This window comes from Hylobates moloch, unplaced genomic scaffold (assembly GCF_009828535.3).
Source record: "Hylobates moloch isolate HMO894 unplaced genomic scaffold, HMol_V3 SCAFFOLD_77, whole genome shotgun sequence".
Classification (NCBI taxonomy): Eukaryota; Metazoa; Chordata; class Mammalia; order Primates; family Hylobatidae; genus Hylobates; species Hylobates moloch.
This window is the reverse complement of record NW_026652352.1, coordinates 196016-211771: the sequence shown is the minus strand read 5'-3', so window position 1 is coordinate 211771 and position 15756 is coordinate 196016. Positions and strand designations below refer to the sequence as shown.

At 38.2% G+C, this 15756-nt stretch overlaps 1 protein-coding gene across 3 annotated transcripts in view; it reads left to right on the top strand.

Annotated features, from left to right (window-relative positions):
- Positions 1-200: 200 nt before the first annotated feature.
- IL31RA (interleukin 31 receptor A) overlaps positions 201-15756 on the top strand; it is a 49487-nt gene continuing 33931 nt past the window's right edge. Inside the window, exons 1-4 of one of the 3 annotated variants that reach the window (XM_058434917.1) lie at positions 2305-2803; positions 2976-3068; positions 3658-3839; positions 14800-14951. In XM_058434917.1, coding sequence (XP_058290900.1) covers positions 3812-3839; positions 14800-14951 — 180 coding nt within the window. In that variant the 5' untranslated portion in view covers positions 2305-2803; positions 2976-3068; positions 3658-3811. Of the gene's footprint in view, positions 321-2304; positions 3069-3657; positions 3840-14799; positions 14952-15756 lie in introns of those variants that run through there. The other 2 variants (XM_032147200.2, XM_058434916.1) reach the window with 2 other exon arrangements.

The following is a 15756-nucleotide window of genomic DNA, read 5'->3' as shown; positions in this document are numbered from 1 at the left end:
ATCTAGCTCTTGAAAGGGAATAATTAAAGAGATGAAGTTAGATTCTTTCCATTGAACCTGATTGCTAGGTTACACCTAGCAACTAACCAAAAAAATCTAGGTTTTGATCAGCATATTTTCCATTAAAAATGTTCAATGCTGGCAATATTTATTGTGTACTGAAATTTTTGTGTTTGTGTGTGTGTGTTTTTAATTTATTTAGCTCTGCCAGCTAAGCCTGAGAACATTTCCTGTGTCTACTACTATAGGAAAAATTTAACCTGCACTTGGAGTCCAGGAAAGGAAACCAGTTATACCCAGTACACGGCTAAGAGAACTTAGTAAGTACAGGAGCTTGTGTTTTATCAGTCAGGGCATGGGGGAGGGAGAGGCTTCTGATTCATTCATGATTCACATCCCATATGAAGCAAAAGTTTCCTCAATGACAGCTTATGGGTGATCACTGTGTGCAGCCAGCGGCTTGTGGACAGGATCTGGAGCTGCAGAGGGAGGGGAGGCATAGCCAGTGTTGACCTCCTCCTGGATTCCCCATTGGCTGAGATGAGTCACCAGTTATAAGCACAGTGGAAAAATCTGTTTACTTACTACACCCAACTATACCCTGCCTCTTTCCAGAATGTGTTATAAAACTGTTCATTCTTTCTGGATCCAGATAGAGTAAGTAAGGTTGTAAACCCAGAACTAAGAGGCAATTGACCATGGTCTGCCACTAATTTGCTTGTGACCTCTGTCAAACAGTATTCCACAGGACAATGATTCCCCAATTTTTTTTACTACCTCAAGCATCCCTCTTTATTCCAATTCTGTAGAATGAAAATTTTATAATTTTTAATTATAATTCTAGCCAAAAGCTAGATGTTTTAAGTAAATATTTGCAGGTTTAAAAAAAACTTTTTTTTTGAGACAGAATCTCACTCTGTCACCCAGGCTGGAGTGCAGTGGCGTGATCTCAGCTCACTGCAACCTCCATCTCCCAGGTTCAAGCGATTCTCCTGCCTCAGCCTCCCAAGTAGCTGGAATTACGGGTGCACACCACCATACCTGGCCAACTTTTGTATTTTTAGTAGAGGCAGGGTTTCACCTTGTTGGCCAGGCTGGTCTCGAACTCCAGACTTCAAGTGATCCGCCCACCTCAGCTCCCAAAAGTGCTGGGATTACAGGTATGAGCCACTCTGTGCCTGTCCTTTTTAACAAAAATTTTTAACATAGCTCATTACTTCCTTCTTGTGAATAATGAATAAGGGGGCCCATGTTGGGAAGCATTGTAAGATGATCTTTAGTCTTTTTCATTTCAAAACAGTCTGTGATTCCAAATTCTTTGTTTTTAAGCAAAATCTCACGTTGCAAGGGAAGTCCACTCTATGTTTTCAGTGGAAGAAATGAAAAAAAGCAAGCAGTATTCTCTGCAGCACTGATGTAGCTACGAGCACCTATGTCAGAGAGATGCTTTAAAATAAGAGTCAGCAAATTTCTCCTCTAAAGGGCCAGATGGTAAATATAGTAATATTGAAAAGGAGATCGGTCTCTGTCAGAACTTTTCAACACTACTGTTACAGCACTCATACAGCTATAGGCAATATATAAACCAATGGGTGCAGCTGCTTTCCAATAAAACTTTACCCATGGGCACTGAAATGTGAATTTTATATAATTTTCACACGCCCCAAAGTATTTTTCTTCATTTTATTTATTTTTCAACCATTAACAACATGTAAATAGTCTTAAGCCTACAGGCTGTGCAAGAGCAAGAGATGGGCTATATTTGACCTACAGGCTGTCGTTTGCTCATCCCTGTTTTAGAAAATAAGAATGATAAAGGCCCAATAACCCATGATCCAAATGACTTTTCTTCCAGATTTGTCAGTTCTAGTCCCAGTGTTGAATATCAATTGCTAGTAGAATGAGAATCGGGGCACCTTTATAGGTTTACTCCTATTTTTCTGTCTTATAGAGACATTTCCCCTCTTCCTCCACCTTTCCCTTTGGATTGTTATTATTATCACCAGTTGGACATGGAGAAATAGAAAATGCCTGGGCATCCCCAGGCCTGTACCCAGCTCCCCTTGATGGCCTCAGGCCAGCTAGGATCTCTAGAACTCCTAGGCTGCTTGCATTTTTGTGAATTTATCACCAAGATGATCTCTTCCAAGCAAAGTGGAAGGGTTTCCCTGTGGATGGCCTACCTGGGAGCACTTTTCAGTGGGTCATGGAATAAGCCAAAAACCTTCTGATGTTCAGAAACAATAGGAAATAATTTTTCCTGGAGAGTTGGGGATGCCTTCATGGAGATAGTGATTTTTGAACTGAGGCTCGAAGAAGGTCTAGAGGTGTGGAAAAGGAGAGAAAGTTTATTTCTCAAAAGTCACAGCATGAATAAATGCAGAAATATTCAACTACAATAATAGTAATAACAGCCCACATTTGTTGACTCTGTGCTGGACATTTTAAAAGTGCCTTATGTGTATTAGCTCATTTCATCCTCATAACCCTATGCTATAGATATATTACTGTCTTCGTTTTACAGATGAGAAAACTAAGGCACAGAGAGGTTCAAGAACTTGCCCAAGTCACACAGTTAATAGGGGCAAAGCCATGACTCAAACCTGTTCTGATTCTAGAACCTGTGCTTATAACCATGACACATTGCCCTGGAGGCCATTTTTGTGCTGTAAAATAACCATCAACCACTCTTGAGGTCCTTTCTAGTGTCAAAATTCCATGATTCTATGTGTCTCTGTCTTCCTGTATGTATTCTATGTGTATATGTCTTCCCGCGCACCAGCAAACACTGGTGCCTTGCAAGGTGGGCCTTCTTTTCTGTTCTCAGCCTGCTTTATCTCCTCCACAATCCCCAGAACCATGTGTACTATAGCTAGAACCACCCATCTGATTCCCACTAATATGTATATTTGTTTTCGCTAAGTTACAGCTTGATAGTATCTATCTAATCTATCATCTATCTATCTGTTTTAAAGATTTTTCTGAAAACAATATATACCAATGTTCAAAAATTCAACCTGAAAAATTATAAAGAATGTAAAAAGTTACCCAGAATCCCACCACCAAAGGTAACAGCTTGAACATGATGATCTCTCTAGATATCTCCACAAATAGTTATGTAAATATGTTTATGTAACTGTGATCATTCTATACATGATATGCATCCTACTTTTTTTTTTACCAGCAGTAGATGCATCTTTCCATATCAATAAATACAGTATGTTAAAAACCATCATTTAAATTCTATTTATGTATCTACCATAATGTATTTAACAAATCCTTATATATATGAATATATTTTTACATACATATGTAAAAGAATAAATTTTTAAGGCTAGAATCTGGAGTTTTCAGGGACCTACTGATGATTTCTTGCCAATAGGACACGCATTGCAACTGTAGCTTTTCATGGCTTACAGGAATCCAAAGAGGTTTTCATGGCTCCTAAAGCATCTCAGGTGGCAGAAAGCAGGTAACCTCTACCTTTCCTTGGAGGTGAGGAAGGAATTTGGAAAGAGGATAACCAAATATCCTGGACTATACAGTTCTCAAGAGAAACCCAGAGAAAAACTAACAAATATTGCTTAATACATTAAGTATGGCTATGTTTCCAAACCATTGTACTAAACTCATGTGGAATCACTTTTTCCTTCAAAGCGCTTTTGGAGAAAAACATGATAATTGTACAACCAATAGTTCTACAAGTGAAAATCGTGCTTCGTGCTCTTTTTTCCTTCCAAGAATAACGATCCCAGATAATTATACCATTGAGGTGGAAGCTGAAAATGGAGATGGTGTAATTAAATCTGATATGACATATTGGAGATTAGAGGACATAGGTGAGTGTTATTTGACATTCTTATATACTCTTTATTAAATGTTTACCTCCTTCTTTGTTAAAGAGGTATCTGTGGACTCAAAAGTAGGCTCATCAAGTTCAAGGATATGTGTTGTGGGTATACAGAAAATTCGTCTTCTAATTAAAGAAGAAAGGAAGTGGGGGAAGGAGGGAAGGAAGGAAGGGAGGGAGGGAGGGATTCACCAAATGAGAAAAAAGGAATGAGAAACAAGAGCTATTTTGTGGGTCACTGGTTTCCTCTTGTAGTTTGTAATTGCACTCAAAGAAACAAAAAGGTCTCTCCCCACCACCCCACCCTGCCGATGTCATTGTTCATAAAGGAAAAGAGTATAAAATTATTATTTTTTAAAATGCCTCACCACTTCTGACTTTAAAAAAATCTTTTTCAAAGACTCATTTTCACCATATACTTTTAAAATTATAACTGTATTGAGATATAATTCACATTATGTAAATTTCACCTTTTTAAAGTGTACAGTTCAGTGGTTTTTATCGTATTCACAAAGTTGTACAAACGTTACCACTGTCTAATTTCAGAACATTTTGATTGCCCTCAAAAGAAAATTCATACCCATTAGCAGTCAGTCCCAAATCCTTTGTTTTCTCTTTCCTCCATTCTCTGGCAACCACTAATCTATTTTCTGCCTGTATGGATTTGCCTATACATTTTATAAAAATATAATGATATAATATGTGGTCTTTTGTATCTAATTTCTTTGACTTAGCATAATGTTTTCAAGGTTCATCAATGTTGTAGCATGTATTAGTGCTTTATTTCTTTTTATAGCTAAATAATATTCCACTGGATGGATATACCACATTTTGTTACCCATACATCAGTTCATGGACATTTGGCTTGTTGCTACCTTTTGATTATTATGAATAATGTTGCTGTGAATATTTGTATACAATTTTTTGTGTGGACATGTTTCAATTCTCTTAGATATATACCTAGTGAAATTGCTGAGTCACATGGTAACTCAATGTTTAACTTTTGGTAGAACTGCTAAACTTTATCAAAGTGGCTGCACCATTTAACATTCCCACTGGCAATTTATAAAGGTTACGATTTCTGCATACCCTCACCAACACTTGTTATTGTCTGTCTTTTTTTAATTATAGCCATCCTAGTGGGTGTGAAGTGATACCTTGTTACGGTTCTGATTTGCATTTATCCAATGTCTAATAATGTTGAACGTTTTTCATGTGTTTATTGGCCATTTGTATATCTTCTCTGGAGAAATGCTTATTCAAATCCTTTGCCTATTTATAATTGAGTTGTCTTTATTGTTGAGTTTTAAGAATTCTTTTTTTTTTTTTTTTTTTTTTTTTTTTGAGACGGAGTCTCGCTCTGTCTCCCAGGCTGGAGTGCAGTGGCGTGATCTCGGCTCACTGCAAGCTCCGCCTCCCGGGTTCACGCCATTCTCCTGCCTCAGCCTCTCCGAGTAGCTGGGACTACAGGCGCCCGCCACCACACCCGGCTAATTTTTTTGTATTTTTAGTAGAGACGGGGTTTCACCGTGGTCTCAATCTCCTGACCTCGTGATCCACCCGCCTCGGCCTCCCAAAGTGCTGGGATTACAGGCGTGAGCCACCGCGCCCGGCCAGAATTCTTTATATATTCTTGGCACAAGTTCCTTATGAGATATGTAATTTGCAAATATTTCCTCCCTGTTTGTGGGTTTTCTTTTACTTTTTAAATGGTTAAGGTAGAAAAATATTTATATGAAGTCAAAAATATGTATATATTTTTATTTGATTGTTTGTACTTTAGGTGTCGTATCTAAGAAACCATTGCCTAGCCTGAGGTCAGAAAGATTTACTGCTGTAGTTTTTTCTAAGAGTTTTGAAGTCTTAGTTCCTACATTTGAATTATTGATCCATTTTGAGTTAATTTTTGTATATGGTGTTAAATAGGGGTCTAACTTTATTCTTTTGCATGTGGATATCCAGTTATCCCAGAATCATTTGTTGAAAAGGTGATTTCTGCCCTCATGGCCCCACCCCATGTTGTTGAATTGTCTTGGCACCTTTGTAAAAATCAATTATTTCATCATAAATGTAAGATATTTTTCAGGGTCCTCAATTCTATTCCATTGAACTATATTTTTGTGATTAGGCCAATACCACACTGTCTTGATTACTGTAGCCTTATGATAAGTTTTGAAATTGGGAAAGTGAGTCCTCCAACTGTGTTCTTTTTCAAGATTGTTTTAGCTGTTGGGTCCCTTGCATTTTCATATAAATTTTAGTATTAGCTTGTCAATTTCTGCAGAGAAGTCAGCTGCGATTTCAATACGGATATTGTCATCTTCATAATCTACAATCTTCCAATCCATGAACATGGGGTATCTTTCCATTTATTTAGGCTTCCTTCAGTTTCTTTCATTAATTTGTTACAGTTTTCAGTGTAGAAGTCATACAGTTCTTTGGTTCGATTTATTCCAAAGTATTTTATTCTTTTAAATGCTGTTGTAAATGGAATTGCTTTCTTAATTTTATTTTCAGATTGTTCATTGTTAGTGTATATAAATACAATTGATTTTTGTATATTGATTTGGTAATTGGCAACCTTGTTGAACTTGTTTATTGGTTCTAATAGGTTTTTTAGGTGGATTCCTTAGGATTGTCTGCATAAAAGGTCATGTCATCTGCAAACATAATCTTATTTCTTCCTTTATGATCTGGATACATTTTATTTTTCTTGTCTAGTTGCCTTGTCTAGAACTTTTAGTATAGCGTTGAATAGAAGTGTTGAAAGCAAACATCCTTTTCTTGTTCCTGATCTTAAGGGGAAAGCATCTACTCTTTCACCATTTAAGTTTGATGTTAGCTATGGGTTTTGTAGATACCTATTGCACACTGAGAAAATTTCCTTCCACTCATAGTTTGTTGAGCATTTCCTTACTGTGAATAGGTGTGGGATCTTGTCACATGCCTTTTCTTTATCTGGTGGGATGATCATATGGTTTTGTCTTCTATTAAAATGGTGTTTTACATTGACTGATTTTCATAAGTTAAACCTTGTATTTCTGTAATAAGTCCCACTTGGTTGTGGTGTATAATTCTTTTTATATGTCACTGAATTTGGATTCCTAGTTTTTTATTGAGGATTTTTGCTCCTATATTCAACATGGATCTGGTCTGTAGCTTTCTTGTGATATCTTTGTTTTTGGTATCAGGGTAGTATTGGCCTCATAGAATGAGCTGGTAAGTGTTTCCTCATCTTCTATTTTTTTGGAAAAGTCTGTGAAAGACTAGTGTTAATTATTTTTAAACCTGTCAATAGATTTCCTCAGTGAAGCCATCTGGGCCTGGGCTTGCTTTGTGGGAAGTTTTTGACTTGATTTCTTTATAAAACTTTTTTTTTAAGAACTCCCTTTGGAAGACTTACTCCACACTGTAAACACTGGTGTTAATTCATGATGATGGACCTGGAAGGGGACAATATTATTCACTTTTTCTCAAAAACCTTCATTATTACTATTTTTACTTTCTTAAAATAAGTGTATTATTACTTTAACAATTAAAATATTAAAAAGCAAATTCAGTTACAAAGAAAACTCAAAACAAAACAAACTTTCTAGTCCCTCTTTCAACTAGATTTAGTATCTATTTAAATATTCTGTAATTTCCACTGCTTAAAACTTTGAGGAGGAATTTTGACCTTAATTGATACAATACTGGAATTATAAAATTAACCTCTGAAGAAACTCTGCTTTATAATATGTTTCTAGGACCTGGTAAAGTGTTGCTGAGTACTAACTTTTTTTTTTTTTGGAATCCTTTAATGAAAGCATTTAATATCAGAATAATAAGCATAATAATTTTATAATAATTAGATTAGTACAAAAGTAATTGTGGTTTTTGACATTACTTTCAATAGAACTTTTCTTATTTAAATTCAAGTGGATAGAACTATGACAGTGCTTTTAAGAGCAATTAAAAATATTTTGGGCTGGCATGGTGGCTCATGCCTGTAATCCCAGCACTTTTGGGAGGCCGAGGCAGGCGAATCATGAGGTCAAGAGATTGAGACCATCCTGGACAACATGGTGAAACCCTGTATCTACTAAAAATACAAAAATAAGCTGGGCGTGGTGGTGCACACCTGTAGTCCCAGCTACTCAGGAGGCTGAGGCAGGAAAATCACTTGAACTCGGGAGGCAGAGGTTACAGTGAGCCAAGATCATGCCACTACACTCCAGCCTGGTGACAAAGTGAGACTCCATCTCAAAATATATATATATTTTGATCTCTAATTGAAATATGTCCTCCCTACCCTCAGTTTACAGTGGTAATTTGCTTAAACCTTTTTCACAGATAATGCCAGAGTTTACTTTGGTCCAGCCACTGACATAAATTATTACAGTTAGTGGTATCTAAATAAATAAACTTTAGCTATGTTCGATATGCATCAGTTTTTGACTTAAAATCTATTCTGTCTGATTTTAGTATGCCCACCCTGCTCTCTTTTGTTTGCTATTTGCATGGAACATCTTTTTTCATCCTTTCACTTTCAATCTATTTGTATTTTCAGATCTAAAGCTAATCTTTGTAGATAGCATATAGTTAGATCTTTTTTTTTTTTTATTTAAATTTTTTATTTTTTTATAGAGACTTGCCATGTTACCCAGGCTGGTCTTGAACTTCTGGCTTCAAATGAACCCTCTGCTTTGGTCTCCCAAAATGTTGGGATTACCAGCATGAGCCCTTGTGCCCAGCCAGTTGGATTTTTTTTTCTTTAATTATCTGCCGATCTGTGTATTTGGGTTGGAGAGTTTAACCTATTTACATTTAAAGTAATCGTTGATAAGGAAGGACTTACTTTTGACATTTAACAATTTTTCTTTATATTTTATAGCTTTTTTATCCCTCATTTTTTTCATTATTGTCTTCTTTTGTGTTTAGTTGATTTCTTTGTGGTGACATGTTTTGATTTCCTTTGGTGTATTTTCTATAGATACTTTCTTTGAGATTATCATGAGGACTACAAATAGCATCTAAAGTTATAACAATCTAATTTGAAATGATATCAACTTAACTTCAATTGCATATAAAACTCTACTCCTACACAGCTTCATTCCCCACCCCCACTTTATGTCCTTGATGTCACAAATTAAATCTGTATCCATTGTATACCATAAAGCTGTAATTGTTTTTCATACATTAGTCTTTTAAATTCTTTGCAACATAAAAAGAGGAATTATAAACCATAATTACAATAATACTAGCTTTTATATTTGCTCGTGTATTTATACTAGAGATCTTTATATCCTCATCTGGCTCCAAGTTAATGTCTAGTGTCCTTTCATTTCAACCTGAAGGACTCCTTTTAGCATTTCTTATAGGGCAGTCCTGTTGGTAATGAACTCTCTCAACTTTTATTTATCTTGGAATGTCTTAATTTCTCCCTCATTTTTGAAGAACAATTTTGCCAGGTATATAATTCTCAGTTGACAATTTTTTTTTCTCTTTCAGCACTTTAAATGTATTATCCCACTGCCTTCTGGGCTCTAAGGTTTTTGCTGAGAAATTAGTTGATAATAATATTGAAGATCCATTGTATGTGATGAGTTGTATCTCTCTTGCTGCTTCCAAGATACTATCTTTGTCTTTCTGGGGTTTGGTTGTAATGTGTCTTAGTGTGGGTCTCTTTGGGTTTATCCTACTTGGTATTCACTGGGATTCTTGGATTTGTAGATTTGTGTATTTCATCACATTTGGGTACTTTTTAGCTACTATTTCTTCAAATAACCTCTCCACCACTTCCTATCTCTCTTCTCTTTCAGAAACTCCCAAAATGTATTTATTGGTTGGCCTGATCCTGTTCCACAGCTCCCTTAGACTCTATTTATTTTTCCTTATTTTTTTTCTTTCTGTTCCTCAGACTCAATACTTTCAGTTGTTCTATCTTCACATTTACTGATTGTTTCTTATGCCTGCTTAAATTTACTGCCGAACCCCTGTAGTGAATTTGTATTTCAGGTATTGTGATTTTCAACTTCAGAGTTTCTGTTTGCTTCTTTTAAAAAAATAATTTATATATTTTTGTTGATATTCTCATTTTGTTCATGTATTATTTTCCTGATTTCCTTTAGTTGTTTGTCCATGTTTAACTTTAGCTTTTTGAACATATGTAAGGTGATCATTTTAGGGTCTTGGTCTAGAAATTCTGATGGCTAGGCTTCCTCAAGGACGGTTTCTGTGGATTTATTTTGTTTACTTAAATGGGCCATGTTTTCCTGTTTCTTTGTATGCCTTGCAATTTTTGTCATTGTTGTTAAAAATTGGGCATTGGAAAAAACAGCTACCTCTCCAAGTCTTTGCAGACTGACTCTGTGCTGGGGCTGTTCTTCATAGATTAGCTGGGCTTACTCTGAGCCTAGGGATCAGCCCAAGGTGAAAACTTAAAGTCTTCTCAGTTCTTTTATGAGTATACATCTTGCATAGGCCCGGATGGTGCTTTCTCAGTTACACTGTATATACACACAGCTGCTTTTTTTTTCTTCTTTTTTTGAGACAGGGTCTGGCTCTGTTGCCCAGGCTGGAGTTCAGTGATGCCATCATAGCTCATGGCAACCTCCCCTTCCTGGTCTCAAGCCATTCTCCCACCTCAGCCTCCCAAGTGGCTGGGACTACAGGCACACACCACACCTGGCTAATTTTTACATTTTTTTGTAGAGGTGGCATTTCACCATTCTGCCCAGGCCAGTTTCAAACTTCTGAGCTCAAGCGATCTGCTTGCCTCGGCCTTTCAAAGTGTTGGGATTACAGGTGTGAGCCACTGTGCCTGGCCACAGCTGCTTTTGAATGTCTTAATTTCCCAAAGAGTCTTACCCAGTTTCTCCTTATGATTTTGTATAATTTATTGTATGTCTGCGTACATAATCTCTTGCCCCAGGCTTCCATGCGTCTGTAGTCTCCCTGTAGCTTTTATGAGCAGTGCCTGGCTCTTTTCCTGCCTGAGATTAAAGTTAGGCAAAACAGAGACCAGTCGTTTAGTCTGCCCTCAGACAGGCTGGAATGTAAGTAAGTGTGCTCTGTTCTCTCCAGTTGGTAGAAGGGAAATAGGAGCTGAGATGCCACCTTCTTCAAACCAAGACCACTGATGTTTCAGGGAGAGGGTGGGGCAAGGGCAAGTAAGACAGCCACAAACCTATTTTTGTGCCACTTTGAAGGTGACTTTGTCTTCATTTGGTGTTTATAATGGTTATAAACCTTGGGTTGATTTCCAGAGCTCCTACAAGTTTAGTTCCCAGTTTCTGTCCCTTTTTTTTTTTTTTTTTTTTTTTTTTTTTTTTTTTTTTTTTTTTTGAGATGGAGTCTTGCTCTATCATCCAGGCTGGAGTGCAGTGGCGCGATCTTGGCTCACTGCAACCTCCGCCTCCCAGGTTCAAGCGATTCTCCTGCCTCAGCCTCCCAGGCAGCTGGGGCTACAGGCACGTGCCACCATACCTGGCTAATTTTTGTATTTTTAGTAGAGACAGGGTTTCACCATGTTGGCCAGGATGGTCTTGATCTCCTGACCTTGTGATCCACCTGCCTCAGCCTCCCAAAGTGCTGGGATTACAGGCATGAGCCGCCACGCCCGGCCCTGTCTTTTTTTTTTTTTTTCCCAATGTTTTCATGGGAGAACAAGAACTTAGAGCTACCTAGTCTGCCATTTTGCTGATGTCACTTGATATAAATCAGTTCTTAATGAGATATTCTGAGAGCTATTTTTATTCAGAGGAATAACTAATACTTTCTATCTCCTTGGTGATGGAGTATTAGAGTTAAGTGGAACTACAGTAGGTATTTGTGTTTATTCTGACTGGAGGTGGTTTAGTGTAATGAGCAAGGGCAGGAACTTTGGTGTGGATACAAATGAGTCTTAGATTAGCTTCTTATTAGAAAGTTATTTTCCCTTTTCCAATACCAGTTTTATCTTCTGTAGAATGGATATAATAAATGTTAGGTGGTTGAGAGGATTCAACAAAATGATTCACCTGAAAAAATACTTATCAAGTGCTCAACACATATCAATAATTTTATGGAAATATTTAATATGTCTATTGTATACAGCTCTACTTACCAGTGGCCACACGGATTGATGACCACCCTTTAGTCCAGGCATCAGTACAAATTATTTTTTGATTATTTTTTGAGTAGCTACCAAGAGTTTTCTGAATATTTTTACCCAGTTAATGTTTTAAAGTCCATATCTCTAAGTAGGGATTTTGCTTTCTAAAACTCTTCAAGAATTACAAAGACCCCATTCTCCATGATGTGATTATTTTACATCTCATGCCTGTATCAAAACAGCTCATATGTCCCATAAATATACACACCAACTATGTACTCATAAAATTAAAAATTTTAAAAATTAAAAAAAGAATTACAAAGACTAAAAAGATAATACTATTCAGTTCTAGCTAGCAAGAGTCTGGTGAGATGGGTATTCATACAATGTTGATGGAAACTGAAATTGGTATAACCTTTCTGGAAAGCAAAATGGCACTGTGTGACAGCAGCCCTAAAAATGGTCATGCCCTTTTACCCAGTCAGCCTATGCTAAGGGGTCTAAGGAAACCACCAGAGATGTAAAGGAAAATTCAACCATCATCCATTTACTCATTCACTTAACAAATATTTGATACCTGCTAAATGTCAGGTATTAATTCTAGACTCTGTGATCAAGACCAGCCTTTGTCCTCAAGGAGTTTTAAATGAAAAATTAGAAACACTATTGTTAGCGGTGGAAGTTATCTGAGTTACCGGCAGCAAATCCGTATGGGTCTGCAGCAACCTCAGTTCTTGCCTCCTCGGAAGAAAGAATTCAACTGAGGGGCATATGACAGAAGAAGAAACTGAGGCACGTTTTAGAACAGGAGTGGAAGTTTATTAAAAAGCTTTAGAGGCCGGGCGCGGTGGCTCATGCCTGTAATCCCAGCACTTTGGGAGGCCGAGGCGGGTGGATCACGAGGTCAGGAGCTTGAGACCGTCTTGGCTAACACGGTGAAACCCTGTCTCTACTAAAAATACAAAAAATTAGTTGGGCGTGGTGGCAGATGCATGTAGTCGCAGCTACTTGGGGGGCTGAAGCAGGAGAATGGCGTGAACCCGGGAGGCGGAGCTTGCAGTGAGCCGAGATCGCGCCACTGCACTCCAGCGTGGGTGACAGAGGGAGGCTCCATCTCAAAAAAAAAAAAGAAAAAGAAAAAGAAAAAAAAGCTTTAGAGCAGGAATGGAAAGAAGGAAGAAGGTAAAGAACACTTGGAAGAGGGCCAAGTGGGCATCCTGGAGGTCAAAGTGCCCCGTTTGACCTTGGACTTTTCTACGCCTTGGGTTTTCTACGCCTGCCTACTTCTGGCATCTTGCGTCCCATTTCCCTTGATTCTTCCCTTACCGTGAGCTGCCCACTTGCACGGTGGCCTGCTAGCACTTAAGAGGTGAGCATGCGCAGTGTATTTACTGGAGTCATACTCATGCTCAACTGAGGCGTTCTTCCCTTTTCCAGTGGAATGCCCCCAGAAGCTCATATACCAGTTAAACTCTGCCATTTTGCCTCTTAATGGCCGTGCTTGAGCCCACTCGCCCAGTTCCTGAGATTTTTTTTTTTTTTTTTTTTTTGAGACAGAGTCTCACTGTGTCGTCCAGGCTGGAGTGTAGTGGTGCTATCTCGGCTCACTGCCACCTCCGCCTACTGGGTTCAAGTGATTTTCCTGCCTTCTGAGTAGCTGGGATTACAGGCGCCCGCCACCATGCTCAGCTAATTTTTGTATTTTTAGTAGAGATGGGGTTTCACTATGTTGGCCAGGCTGGTCTTGAACTCCTGACCTCCTGATCCGCCTGCCTCAGCCTCCCAAAGTACTGGGATTACAGATGTGAGCCACTGCGTCCAGCCCAATTCCTGAGATCTTATTGGGGAGCTTCCAATCACCAGTTACAGGTGTTTTTATATATTGGGAAACTGCCTTTCCCTGGTGCTGGCTACAGCCAATTATTAGGTTTGCAAAGCAGCATGACAACGGTCTGAGCATCACCTGATGGTCACCTGACTTTCCTGGTGGGGTGTAGGGGGAGCCCTCGCCTGTCTTTCTCATGCCTGATTAGCTACCTACTGTAATACCATGAATGTGCAATAGTAGAACATAAGTCAAAAAATTATGTTCATCCATAAAGTAGAATATTATGAACCTTAAAAATCATGTTTTGAAGAATTATTAATACAAGGGGATATATGCTGATTGTATAATGTTATTTTTAAAAAACAAAAGCTTTATTTAGCATAATACCAATTTTGTTAAAAGATAATGCAAATAATTATACAGAAAACAGCTGAAAGGAAATATACCAAAATGGTAATAAGGGTTATCTCTGGTTGATGGGATAATGGATGATTTTTAGTTTTTCTTTGTATTTTTCTACACTTAAAAAATGTTGTATAATAAGCATATGCTACATTTATAACTAGAAAAATGCATATTTTCAAAGAGAAATTTAAGGCTAAAATGTTTGCAGTGTGCAAGGAAAATGAGAGTTATTTTCTAGTGTTTATAGTGGGTATTCCATCATCCTAGGGGTCAAGGAAGGAGAGGCCTTCAGGGAAGGTAAGAGTAAATAAGAGAGACAGCCTATTTTCTGGTTGTGTGGTCTCTTTTTACCTCCCTTCTGCTTGGCATAGCATATGACCAATCAATAAGAGGCTGATTTGCTGAAAAATCACAGGAATGCATCCTTCTCTCACTGGGTATTCCTTTTTCAGAGGTGTTGGGGTTGGGGGGGGTGACATTCCTTTTGTACTGCCTTGCAAATGCCATCTTCCTTCATATAGCAGACCACAATGCACTATCATTTCCTTTCTAGGGTTTTTTCTTTTTTCAATTTTGGGTGGATGCTATTAGCAAATTCTTATCTTTTTGCAAATATGAGAGTTGTATGATTTTTATTTTCAGCGAAAACTGAACCACCTCGGATTTTCAGTGTGAAACCAGTTTTGGGCATCAAACGAATGATTCAAATTGAATGGATAAAGCCTGAGTTGGCACCTGTTTCATCTGATTTAAAATACACACTTCGATTCAGGACAGTCAATAGTACCAGCTGGGTAAGTTATGCCATTATAATAATATTCCTATTAGACGCCCAGAGGAAAAGAATCATTGACAACTACTGTTGACCTGGAATCTTTATTTCACTTTTTACATTAAAAATAGAAGAGAGACATTGCTAAGTACTTCTCCTCCCAGTTTTCCATTTTTCCATCTGGACCTTTTAGATTGGAAGAGTGTTCTACAATAGGCATTTTTGCCTTCTGAGCGCAGGGACATAATAAAGAGTGAGAAATTTACTTCTGCATTATATCCAAGTTTGTGTCTGGCTATGTTGGCTACCAGAGAGTCTATGGTTTGGCCATTTTATTTTTTATTTTTCTGACCTTTTATAAAATCATGAGGTATAACATACATTTGGAAAGGTGAACAAAACATAATATTACATTTAACAAATTATTATTAAGTCAGTGCTCATGTGGAAACCACTGCAGTCAAGAATAGAACATCTCGGCCGGGCGCGGTGGCTCACGCTTGTAATCCCAGCACTTTGGGAGGCCGAGGCGGGCAGATCACGAGGTCAGGAGATCGAGACCACGGTGAAACCCCGTCTCTACTAAAAATACAAAAAATTAGCCGGGCGTGGTGGCGGGCGCCTGTAGTCCCAGCTACTCGGAGAGGCTGAGGCAGGAGAATGGCGTGAACCCAGGAGGCGGAGCTTGCAGTGAGCCGAGACTGCGCCACTGCACTCCAGTCTGGGTGACGGAGCGAGACTCTGTCTCAAAAAAAAAAAAAAAAAGAATAGAACATCTCCAGGATGCCAGAGCCCTCTGCTTGCCCTTTGCTCATGACCTCCGTTAG